We start from the raw sequence: 12950 nt of genomic DNA, 5'->3' as shown, positions 1-12950 counted from the left end.
GGTCTGGGGGGCTGTTGCGAGGGGCATCAGGGGGGCTGTCAAGACTGTGGGGGGAGTACGGGGCACCAGCAGCACTGGGAGGGGCTTTGGGGGGCCTTTAATTTTTATCATGGATTTTGGGTTTTTAACCAGAGAATTTGCAATTTCTAACCAGAGAAAACCAGGGGCCCTGCTGATAATCACCTAGTCGGGGTCGTTTGACCCCAGCATTCTTTCCTGCCCAGGGTTGGACTTGATCTGCTCTGGTCCCTTCCGACCCTACCAACTATGAAACTATGAAACTATTGCCAGGTTAGAAAAGTGGGCAGTACACAATAGGATGCAGTACAACAAGGACAAGGACAAGTGCAGAGTGCTGCACCTAGGGCGCAAAAATATGTAGCACACCTACTGGCTAGGAAGTGACCCTCTCAGCAGCACAGAAGCGGAAAGGGATCTCGGAGTCGTAGTGGACTCCAAGATGAACACGAGTCGTGAACAGAGAGCTTTGCTGCGGATGAAATCATCAGCAAAGCTAACTGCACTTTATCATGCATCAGCAGGTGCATGACAAATAGATCCAAGGGAAGGATTCCTGCCTCCTCAGAAATCTCCTAGGATTCCTGCCTAGGATCTGCCTAGGATTTCTGCCTAGCATCTGCCTAGGATTCCTGCCTCCTCAGAAATCTCTTCCTGAAGTTATGGCTGCACCTTTTCTTTCATGCACTTCCCATCCATGGCCCCACCAAGTCCCATGACCTCCTGGCCAACTTCCTCCTGTCTTTGACCAAGCTGTTCATCTACCAGAACAGGGAAGAGGCTCTGTCTAGGGGAAACCCAGACAATTGCGGAACTATTTTCCTTTTATTCCTCTGCTCATGTGTCCAGTCAGAATTTCATTGGTTAGCATAAACAGTCTCTTTCAACTCATTCAGGGTGCAGTGGTCAATGTACTCTAATTGGAGTCCCCCCTTGGAAGCCTTGTTATAATCCTGTGACTGTCACTCCCATCCCTATTTTCTTTTCAGTTGTCCCAAGTAATCAGTTGCTATGCCTCCAGTGACCTCCCATAATAAGAGAGGCTTATAGTTCTCCTGGTGGGTCTGAGCCATGTTTCCCTTGTCATAGAAAATAGGCTTGTCTCTGACAGTGGATGTTTTAGAGAGAGAATACTGAACTAGATAAATCTAAAGTGATTTATCCCCTATTCATTATCTTTCCTGGCTTTCTCTGGTTTTGGTTTAGACATGCTGGAGGAAACATTTCCAACCATTCTGTCCAACAGTTAATGAGAGCTATTAATAGATCCATCACCCATGAATTAATCTAGTCCCTTTTCGAACCTGGCCATACTATCTGTCTCTGCCACCTCCTGTGGCAATAAATTCTACAAGTTAACTATGCATTGCATTAAAAAAGTACTGAAGGCAGCCTGGCCCCAGGCAGCCTGGAGAGTGGCTCCCACAGATAAGCAGTGGGGAGGAATTGAGGCCCCCCTTGGGTGGGGGAGGGGAGTAGTTGGGCAGGGCTGGAGCTGCTGCCCAGCCAGGCGGTGCACGGGGCTTGGGGCCTGGGCTGTAATGCATGGACATAGGGCCTGGGTGGGGAGTGGGATGGGGCCGTGAGCAGCTTGTTTGGGGGTGGGGGTGGGGCTAGCTCCCTGCTGCCACATGCACTCCCATGGGGCGGGGCGTGTACCCCCTAGATCTGTGCGCAGGGCAGGGGTGGGGGCAGGCTGCCCACTGCTGGCTCAGGCTGCTACCCTGCTACCCTCTCCCAGGGCCTCCACAGCCCAGCATGTGAGACCTGGCGTGGCAAGGAACAGCGGAGCCATGCAGGGATCTCCTTGCCACTGCGAGCTCCAGGCTGCCCGGGCAACATGTCCTCCATGTGCGGGGGCATCAGGGGAAGCAGTGTGGAATGAGGCTGGAAGGGGAGGTACGGAGGCCTCCTTAGTGCGCAAGGGACACTTGACTGCCTTGAGACCTTGTCAGGGTTAGGTTCAAGGTGTAAGCAGTTATTGAGCCCAGAGCAGGCAGAGAGAGAGGGCACAGCCACACAGGGGCCAGGGGCCCAGTGATGGAAGCGACAAACAGAGCTAGAGCCTCAAAGCCAGGTTCAATTCAGTGGGCCTAGGCTAGAGGGCCTAGCTAAATTAAAGGGTCACTTCCCTTGACCTGCTGGCAACACACGTACCAATTAGGGCTGTGTGAAGCTTTGGTCCTGATTCAATTCGGTGGAGATTCAGCCCAATTTGGTGGCCGAATCTCCAAATCTGAATCAAATCAGAGGACCCTTTAATCTCTCCAAATCGAATGAGAACTCTCTGAATCGATTCGGAGAGATTCGGTGATTTGGACATAGACACAGCTTTAAATGTTTTTTCTACATACCTCTAGGTAGCAGGCGGCTTGTGAAGACTGCGATGCTGGGCCACGTGGCATGTCCCACAGAAGTGTGGGGGGGCAGGGGGTCCCCACAGCACTCGGCAGCAGACCCGGAACTGGACCAGAAGCACTTCCAGTCCACTTTCAGGTCCGCCAGGGAGCGTGCTGAAGACCCCCCTCCCCCCCGCGGACCCCCCCCCAACTTGGTGACTGGTACCTCCTGGGGTGGGGCACTCAGGGTCTCCCCACAGCCAAATGCCAAGCTGGGGGTGGGCACGAGGGGGCCCCCTGCGCGCTCCCCAGCAGACCCGGAAGTGGACCAGAAATACTTTCAGTCCATGGGGGACCCCTCTTTCCCCTGGTCAGTGAGATTGGCTGCTGGGGACACCTGCCTCCCCCTGGTCAGCGCAATCGGCTGCAAGACATCCCCCCCCCTGTCCGGGAGTAGTCTGGGAGCTGCCCTTGCCTGTGAAACCTGAGGTGAAAAAGGCATTGAATACTTCAGCCTTTTCGGCCTCCCCCATGCAGTAAGCACACTTTCCCTGATCTTCCTCTTGTTGCTGAAATACTTGTAGAAACCCTTCTTGTTGCCCTTCACATCCCTTGCTAGCTGCAACTCCAATTGTGCTTTGGCCTTCCTGACTTCATCCCTGCATGCCCTGGCAATACTCTTATACTCCTCCCTAGTTGTTGTCCTAGTTTCCACTTCCTTTTTGTGATTATAAGCTTCCTTTTTGTAATTTAATTTATTGAAGAGTTCCATGCTGAGTCAAGCTAGTCTTCTGCCATACTTGCTAGCCTTTCTTCTCAGGATGGTTTGTCCCTGCACTCTCAGTAAGGCTTCTTTAAAGTACACCCAGCATTCCTGGACTCCTCTCTCCCTCAGTCTGGCTTCCCAGGGGATCCTGTCCATCAGTTCCCTGAGGAAGTCTTAAGTCTGGTTACCTGAAATTCAAGGTCCTTACTCTGATGCTCTCTATCCTTCCTTTCCTCAGAGTCCTGAACTCAATCATCTCATGGTTGCTGCTGGTCAAGTTTTCATCCACTACTACATTCCCCACCAATTTTTCCCCATTTTTGAGCAGCAGGTCAAGAAGAGCACAGCCCCTAGTTGGCTGCTCCGGCACTTGCACCAGGAAGTCGTCCCCAACACTCTCCAAAAACTTGCTGGATTGCCTGTGCACTGCTGTATTGCCCTCCCAGCAGATGTCAGGGTGATTGAAATCCCCCATGAGATCCAGGGCCTATGATTGGGAAAGTTGAGCTAGCTGTTTGAAGAAAGCCTCGTCCACCATTTCCTCCTGGTCTGGCAGTCTATAGCAGACCCCCACCATGGCATCACCCTTGTTGCTCTCTCCTGTGACCCTAACCCAGAGACTTGCAACAGGCCTATCTCCAGTTTCATACTGGAGCTCTGAGAAATCAGATGGCTCTTTTACATACAGCGCAACTCCTCCTCTTCTCCCCTGCCTGTCCTTCCTGAACAGTTTTTACTTACCCATGACAGTGCTCCAGGCATGCGAGCTCCCACCAAGTCTCTGTTATTCCAATCCCATCATAGTTCCTTGACCGTGCTAGGACTTCCAATTCTTCCTGCTTGTTTTCCAGGCTCCATGAGTTTGTGTACAGACACCTGAGGTAACCAGTTGATTGCCTTGATTTCTCAGGAAGAAAGAAAGCACCTGAAAGCTCCCCTGTTGCCCCATCCTGCTTGCTCTTCCTTCAGGTCACCCACTTCCCACAACTGCCATATTACTGCACCTAGTAATGATGCAATGGAGAAGAGGCAGCCAGGGAGGAAGGAGACAGGGTTAGCATGCATAATGACAGGGCAGAGATAGACCAGGCTGTAAAGAGGGACCTCACCCCAGCACTGCTGAGCCTGTGTCAGGGCACTGCCTTGAGCTGGAATCCCAGATGTGGTACAACAGGACAAGTCCCTATCCACAGAGGACTAGTGTGTGGCCAGTCGGGTGTCCACCAATCCAGAAGGTAAATGCTCAGATATGGGGCAGGTGTGACAAGGACAGAGCCTCTCTTGCACATAGGGTCTCCCCAGTGAAGATTGCTCAGGGGCTGTATCTGTGCCCAGTGAACAGAACTAAGATTGCTCTGCTCTTAGGGAAGCCCTATGACCTCTGGGAGTCTCAATGCACTGTACCAAGTGGAGGGAACAGGATGGCTTAGGCCATTGGAAAAACTGAAGCAAAGAGAAGCATGAAGATTGGTGGCAAAGTAAGGGACAGAGGCCAGAACTTGTGGCTCTTGATCTTTCCCTCTTAGTACTGGACCCCACACCTTCAATTCTCCTGCAGACCAGGCCATGAAGATGCAGTGCTGAGCAACGCACAGTAGGCTATGGCTGTGCACTGAGGACGCTGTCTCCACTGTCTCCTTGATGTAACTTGAATCCTGCCCCAATGCGATCACTTGTCCTGCTCTCTCTCCCCAGTGCTGCTTGGAGTGGGAGCAGAGACTCTGCAGCAAGGACGGTTCAAGAGCCTGGCTTTCTACTTGCTGTGAGTATGCCTGCCCAAAGATAGGAACTGGGAGGGGTGGCACCTGGATGAGATGCCACACATAGATCTCCATAGCATGATAGCCTTCCTTCCCACACAGCAATCCTCAGAGACCTCTTTAACTGTGTAAATTTACTGTATTTACTCACATATGACATGCATCTTTCCCCCTGAAAATTAGCTACTGGAATTTGGGGTGTATGTCTTAAATGAAAAAATGTGGGGAATAGATGGCCTTATCATGCAGGAGCCAAAGTGCCTGGTCCTTTTCAAGCTGGGTGGTCACCAGCAGCACCTGTAAGTCAGCTGAGGGTCCATCTGTTTCAAATGGAGGGGCCAGGCACTTTAGCTCAGCTATCAGTGCCTACCAAGTCAGCTGGGAGTGATCTGTCTGTAGCTGAATTGCCCAGCTCCTCTTTGGAGAAGTACCTGCCCCATCCTGCAGATGAAGGATTAACAGAGCCACAGGTTTTTGCTTCTCCTCCCTCCTTCCCCCCACCTCCCTCACCACCACTGCACCTGCCTGTGTTTCCTTGAAAAAAATACCTGATGGCACTTTGAAGGAAAAATCTATTTTTTTCCGCTCTGCCTTCCACAGAAAAGTGTGTTTTATTCATAAGCATGTGATATGTGGCATAGTATGGAAAGTTGCTGCCTTTAGATTTCAGGGTCAACAGCCTGATGGGCCCCCAGGAGGCAGGTCACCCCTGTGCCATTCCATGCTACCTGCAAACCCAGGCAGATCACTCAGCCACCAGGCAGTGTGGCCACATTCAAAGGGGACCTTCCCAAATGGAAGAGCGTTGGTCTTTCTTGTGTGGTGCCCTGGCAATTAGATCTGAGATGGAGTTCATTTCTGGCACTGTGGCCTTGAACTGGTCCTTGGACCTCCACTGTTGCTATCAGAGGACTCTGCAGCCTGATGACTCACTCCTTCAGTTTTTCAGGGGCAGCAGTGACTGTCTGTGAAGCCTCCTTCTTTGTTAGCCTGCTTTTGGGAACCTGCTTCATGTGAGTAAACACCACTTGCATCATTTCCCATGCACCTATTACATGCTTGGTGGGAGCAGCACAGGGCTGGTCGCACCAGGGTATCTGCAACCACAGACCCCCCCCTGGGACAACATAGCCCTTGCAGGCAACATCTTCCCTATCGTTTGACCAGTCTGTGGGGACCAGGTTGCTGCCCTGACCCCTGTGCACCAGGTGCTAGCATATGTCCTGTGAGGCAGAAGAAATGAAATGAGAGAGGACTTGGCACCTAGAAGGCACAGCCCTGGGCTCCCTTCCCTAAGGAGTGGCATAGGCCTTATCTTGAACCAATTCCAAACCCAGGCTGGTGTTGAATCCCAGGGGATTCAGGCAGCCATTAGTAGATACACAGCTATGAAGCTGGGGGTTAGAAGAAATCTGACATCTGGATCTGTCTGGAATACAATTTGGTACCCAAGCCCATGAGTCCCCTCTCTTCCCAGATGCCAACCAAGCTCCCTGACACATGCCTGCTGGAAGCGAGTCAGACAACCAGGCAGCTTCCAGAAGTTCCTGGGTTATGTGCTGCTCTCTGTGGCCTGCTTCTTGCACCCTGTCCTCATCTGGCATGTCACCATCCCTGGTAAGTAGCATGTAGGGCCCATGGACACTATGCAGGTGAAAGAGGAACAGCATGTCCAGTGGGGACAGTTCAGAAGCAAGGGGTGTGGTAGGGGCCCCCTGGGCCATTTATTTGGCTTCACTGATGCATGCTAAGCTCACTGGCTGTTGGCAGTTGGTCTGGCAAACTTTTTGCCTACTCCACTCCAGTGGTGTGAACACTGGGGTGAGTGGCTAGAAGCCCAGAGGTCCAGAAAGGCCATAGAAGCAGCGCTCATGGTGCACCCCTGTCAGATTCCAATGAATCTGCCAATTCTGCTAAATACCTTGTCACAAGGACACAAGAAAGGAAGGAACCCTTTTCCTTCTCCTGGCTCTGGTAGTATATGTGCCCCTCTTCCCAGGCTCTATGCTCGTGCTCACTGGCCTGGCCTACTTCCTGCTAAGCAAGAGACAGAAGAGCCCAGCCTGCAAGAAAGCATGTGCCCAGCCAGAGCAGTACATTGACCCCTGCGCTATGGCTGCAGCCACCACAGGCACTAGGGAAACTGAGCAAACCTACACCTTCAGCGAGGCACTCCAGAACCAGCATACCTCCTTGTTCAGACACATGAAGAACATTCTGAAGGGTGGCATGGATGAGGGCATTGCCCAGACTGCTGAGCCAACCCTGACCCTGCCCAACATACTAGCGCCACACAAGCAGGTGCATTTCCAGAAGAAGGTGGTGCAAATCATCCCCTCCATCAATGAGAGCCTGTATGAAGAGGAGAATGAGGCTGAGGAGACCACAACTGACACAGCCCCCATCCTCATTCCCTCCAACACTCGGATCTTCCTCACCCCCTTCAGTACCACAAGGCTTGTCTAAGGGAACCAGGGCATGATGAAGTAACAGCAGCCTGCAGGCCAAGAGCCCTGAATACAGGGTTCAGACATGCTATGCCTAATGTCCCAATGACCTGGCCAGACTGCCACAAGCCCTGCCAGGACAGGCCACAGAACTTGGGTGTCTGCAGCTGCCCCACAACCTGGCAGAGAGACCACTACGATCACAGAAAGCACAGGGCTGCAATTGCCTGCCCAATTCCCATTGCGGGCTCCAACCTTGATGCTGGTGTCATGAACCACTCTGGCATCTAAATGTTCTGGTGAAACCCCAGCTATGTGTCAGTGTATCCTGAGCCCTGTAAGACCCTGGTGGGCTGTGCCCAGGAAATGGCATAGCCCACCTGTATTTCTGCACTGTATTTCCAGAACAGTAAAATCTTTGCTCTAAGCCCTCAGATCATCTCAGTTATTTCTCCCAATTCAATGGTACTGGCACGGTGGCACAGGGTGTCTGAGACCCTGTGCATGTCTTTCCCCTCCCCCTGCTGCAGGCCTTGGATGGAAAATCCAGGGGCTGATATGCAGTCGGGGGAGGTTTCCAACAGCATGAGCCTTTGGCACTAACCAGCCCCTGGTGCTCATCTGCCCCTTGTTGCCCACTACACCACTTGTTGTGCTGCTTATGGTCACGGGCTGGTGCCCTCTAACTCCCCTGCACGCCCCCCCTCCCCACACACATCCTAGGGACTGCAGTTGCTCCTAGCAGAAGTGTGCCCCAGAAACCACAATCAAGAACCAGTCCCAGGGGCATATAAAAGTCATCACACACTGTCCCCTGACAATGAGCACAGGTTTGGTGCATTGACATTTGATGAGTTTCCTGTCTGGGGGATAGTTTGCAGGTTTTCCTGGGCAGCTGGTGGCAGGAGTGGCTATAGGCCAAGAACTAGGGTAACTGTTGAATCTGAAGAAGGAATAAGAGTTGCTGGTGCCTAGAGACCAGAGTCCTTGCAGGAGCAGCCAGGGCACCATCAGGGTGAGTCCTCACTCTATAAGGGTGGTAGGAGATTCCTCTCCTTGGAGAGCAAGGGGGTATAACTGTTGGCCTGATTTTAAGGATCAGCTGCTGATACTCAGTTGTGGGCAGGGTGCAATATCCCTAAAATGACCAACCACAACACATCTGGTTGATAACTTGGAGACCTTTATTGATACATGGTAACAGCATATGACAATTAGCGAGCAAGCAAAGGCTTTCACCGTACGCTGTGCCCAGAAAGGCACGCAGGAAGACGGACATCTGGCCAGCATGCAGTTGTCTTCTCCAGGTTTCTTGCTTCAGTTTGCAGTGGTCTCGCTTGGAGGAAGTTGCTGAGCTATTAATGCACACTCTCTTTGTTCTCCTCAAGTGTTATACCTTTAGTCCATTCATTGCGTACCTAGCTGGTGCTCACTCATTGGTGGCCAGTCTGACATACTTTGTCCAGCCGATGGAGGTACTATCCATGTGTGTTTTATGTACCCAGTATCTGATAAGATGTGATCATATAGTTGGAATTTTCCATCCCTAATTGGGACTTTTAGGTACCAGGACAGGTTCGTTCCTGCAGCTGTGCTCTTATCTTTTGAATGCATGGGAGATGGGACTGCTTCTCTTCTCATGGTTTGTTAGACACCCTCTACTCCCATAAAAAAAATCTCTCTGAAATGTGTGATAACTGCCTTGTTACAGAGTTGCTCCCCTGGTAGGCCATGAGAGCCTGGTTTTGCTTTCTAGCACACTGGTTAGCCACACTTATATTGAATATATTGAATGATAAGCAATGAGCACTAAATAAGCACTAAAAGTCTAAACATTTGAAATGTTATCTACCAATAGCCACTTACCCAGAAGTAGGGTGATTGTGATGTGTTATCCAGGGCCAATAGATGGCATAAGAGCTTGCACCTCTTGAGGCCTGATTCCCAAGCTCTAACGCCCAGCTCCATGAGATCAGGGTGCCACTTGGAGTAAATGGCTATATGCCCTGGCAGTAGTCACTCCCTCCACTGCAAGCCCAGTCTGGGCACAACTTCCACAGGTAGCCGCATCAAAGCTGCCCTCATGCTTCATAGAGACACTAGGCCCCTTAGCTCCCCAGTCCAAACCAGAGTGATGGGGAAAATAGAACCCAATACTGCCAATCCCATGTCAAGTCTCTCCTGGCTTAACATGCCTTCCCTCCCTCCCCCATATGCTTGGTTGTCCCTGCCTGGCCCAGCCTGACCCACCCACCCACTCTCGCCAGACCTAGCCCAACCTGACACTCCTGGCAGGACTCTTGCCCTCATGGGCCCAGAACTTTAAAATGAGATGCACCCCTGATTTGAGTCAGTGGGGTGTGCTGGGCCAAGTACATTCCTAGGACTTGCAGGGCATGACCAATGGGGGCAAGACTGCACACTGTGGTACAGGTCAGAGCCATGCATGACTTCCGCCTTCCTCCTGCTTCCATGCTAGGTTCCCTACAACTCACCTGGTATCTGTAGGATGGTGATAACATCTGGTTTCTCTCCCCTGCCAACCCAGCTATTTCGGGCCTGGGGAAGTGATACCTAGCCAAGTCTCTGATTGCTAGTGAGCAATTAATCTCTTTTGCCTATAAAACCCCCCAACCTGCCCCTTCCTCCGGCTTGCCTACCTGGAGCCAGCTGACATTGGGTATCTGAGCCTGAGGGTAGGGGGTACACTGTGATACAACTTGGCCAAAACATGGACCTCCTTCACAGAAGAGGGAGCTTCCACTGCCAGTGGCTGGAATGGCCTTCCTGTCTCCATCATGCAGCACAGAAAGAGCTGGTTATCCCCTACAAACCCAAGTCCCTCTCCCCCACCCTCGTACTCCCCACAGCACACCATGCCAACTCCCTGCAGCCAAAGGGCTGGACCTTTATTCAGGACAGCGTCTGACATATGGGCCAGCTCTCCTGCCTTTTGGGACAGGCTGAAACCCAGGGCTCTTGGCTCTGGGAATGGCATGGAGAATGTCAGTGCTCGAATATCAGCAAGGCTGGGAGATACCATGGAGTCGCAGCAGGTCAGACCACAAGCACGAGAGCAGGTGCTTCTCTTTTGGTTGTTACAAGAATGCAAAGGGTCCTCTGTCTTTTACCACAAATGGCTGGCTGCCCTTGAGAGGGACCTATTCTGCCCATCAGGAACCACATTGTTACCCCCACAAGGGTATCACAGCCCCCCATCTCCTCAGGTCCTGCAGCCAGCTAGACCAGCTGGGCGGTGAAGATGTGGACACTTGGCTCTTTTCCTGAGCTCAGCCAGGTGCCCAGGACTTGAAGACCTCTCAGCTGCATGGTTTTTGCTTCTGTTCCAAGTGAGCTGAGCCCAGATCAATCTCCTGTACCACTGCCTCAGTCCACGGGCAGGCCTGCACACCAGGGCCACAGACCTCTTCTGGAGTGGACTCCAGGCTGCTGCAGGGTTGGAGTGGGTGCTAACTGGCTCAGGGGGGCATGTGCAGGGGGCTCCACTTATACCTCACCATACCCTCAAACCCTCCCCCACAAACCGCACAAACAGTACACCCACCCACACCCTCCCCCACACACATACCTGCATGCCTCTGGGGGGGAGCCCTGCTCACTGCAATGTGCACTTACCCCACCACAGACATACCCACACACACACACATCCCACAACCCCCCACAAACCCCATACCCACCCACACACATATCCACAAAAACCCGCATACCCACCCATCCACATATACACATCCCCCCACACCCTCCCCACACCCTGCATACATACACATCCAGCCCCCTCAACAAACCCATACCCATTCACCCATACCCCCACATCCCTCCACACCCCCATATATAAAAGTAAGACTTCATTTTGAGCTATTATGCAATCCCCTCTATATACACAATGCAAACATACACAAATCAGGAGAAATATTTTTTTAAAATAAAATTAAAATATGTTATTGTGGATGTTTGATTTTTGGGATACAATTTGTTTTTTGGATTGTGTACAGGCACCCAGCTTTTTACTTAATCTGCATTAAAACAGGTTAATACACATTAAGCATCACTTAAAAAGCATTGACTTTAGTTAATGTGCATTTAGCCAGGCTTTTTTTCTGGTTCCAAGATGGCAAAACCCCCTTCCCAAAAGGTCCGGTGGCAAAGGTCAGGAGTTAGGGGCAGGATGTCCTGTCCCAAGATGGTGACCAGGGGCAGGGCACCTGTCAAGGGGAGGAGCCCCTTGCAGCCCTCAGCTCACCAAAACTCGTTAAGCGGCCCTCCAGCCAAAATCATTGCCCATCCCTGTACTAGATTAACTGTGCAGTAAGTAATGCACAGTAGCACATGTGCAGACACTAACTGGGAGCAAATTTGCTCCTGGTCAGCCACACCACCAGCCTCCAGGCTGCACAGCCCCAGTGAGGAGGACAGGCTGGGGATGGCACCAGCCATGACCAGCTCCAGCTCCTCCCTGGAGGGAACCACTGCCCAGGCAGCCAGTCACCATGCCTCTGTGCCTTGGGACACCGCTGGCAGCTTCACCATTTTGCTGCCTTCAGGGACAGACTTGGGCCACACAGGGAGGAGAGCTGGGGAGAAGGGGGCGTTACAGCCACCTGTGCCCACGTCAACTCTTCTGCCCACCGCCAGGCTGCACACCTGGAGCCAGAGGCCCTGCACTGGAGTCCCCCCCCACAACAAGCAGGGAGGCAGGAGGCATTGCAGAACTTTATTGAGAAGCCAGAGCCCTCCCAGCTAGGCAGCCAGGGGCCTGTCACATGCAGAGAAACTTGGCAATGGCACCAGTGATCTCCTTGGCTGTGAGCATCAGGGACTCGCAGGCCAAGGTACCCCTCCAGGCAGTGGCACATGTTGTGGGGAAGCGTGGGCTTGCCTGGGACACTGTCAAAGCTCAGGGCCCTGCACCAGGTTCTCAGCTGTGCCTGTGGCACCATGGCAATCAGCAGCAGCAGGGCGTAGTGGGTCAGGCACCCCTTACTGCACTCAAACAGCTTGTCACGGCATACCTGGGGGACTCTCAGCAGGGGCACGCTTGAGGTGCAGGCCACATGCAGCAGTGGTCCTTGCCCTGGCCACCTCTCTGGAGAGGCCTAACAGGGGGAGGGCAAGGGTATAACTAGCTCCATGTCTCAGCCAGGTGGGAGCTTCTCACCCCATAGCCCTGGCTGGCACAGGCCTGGCACCACAGCAGCAAACTGGCTGGCCTGCAGGAGAAGTGGGGGAGTTGATCCAGAGCTGCCATGGCAGCTGCTGCCAGGAGTCAATCCTGGGTTGGCCTGGGTAGGGGATTGGGAGGGCAGGCTGCCTGTGGCAAACGCCAAGCAGGCCACCTGCCATCATGGAGGGAGTGGGGATAGAAGGCTTGGCTGCTGGCTGCCTGTATCAGGGGCTGTCTGGCCAACTTATCATGGTCCTTGGGCACCTGTGCATACACAAATCCTAATTTGAGGTCGGGTAGCACACAGCCCCTGGTACAGTGTATGTTATCTCTGAAATGTTGCAAACTCTCACAAAGGGCCTCTCTGTCCTAGCTCTACAGGTCCAGTGGCTGCCCTTGGGGGGAAGACACAAGCACCCACTGGGGACGGTGGTTCTC

The 12950-nt window shown here is 52.7% G+C and overlaps 1 protein-coding gene across 2 annotated transcripts in view; it reads left to right on the top strand.

The window, feature by feature from the left end:
- TMEM72 (transmembrane protein 72) overlaps positions 1-7783 on the top strand; it is a 12145-nt gene extending 4362 nt beyond the window's left edge. Inside the window, exons 2-5 of one of the 2 annotated variants that reach the window (XM_025211413.1) lie at positions 4819-4885; positions 5825-5896; positions 6361-6500; positions 6883-7783. In XM_025211413.1, coding sequence (XP_025067198.1) covers positions 4819-4885; positions 5825-5896; positions 6361-6500; positions 6883-7349 — 746 coding nt within the window. In that variant the 3' untranslated portion in view covers positions 7350-7783. The remainder of the gene's footprint in view (positions 1-4818; positions 4886-5824; positions 5897-6360; positions 6501-6882) is intronic. The other variant, XM_025211474.1, reaches the window with a different exon arrangement.
- Positions 7784-12950: the final 5167 nt, after the last annotated feature.

The sequence above is a fragment of the Alligator sinensis genome, unplaced genomic scaffold, assembly GCF_000455745.1.
Source record: "Alligator sinensis unplaced genomic scaffold, ASM45574v1 scaffold264_1, whole genome shotgun sequence".
Classification (NCBI taxonomy): Eukaryota; Metazoa; Chordata; order Crocodylia; family Alligatoridae; genus Alligator; species Alligator sinensis.
Note: the sequence above shows the minus strand (reverse complement) of the source record. Positions and strands in the feature narration are given on the sequence as shown.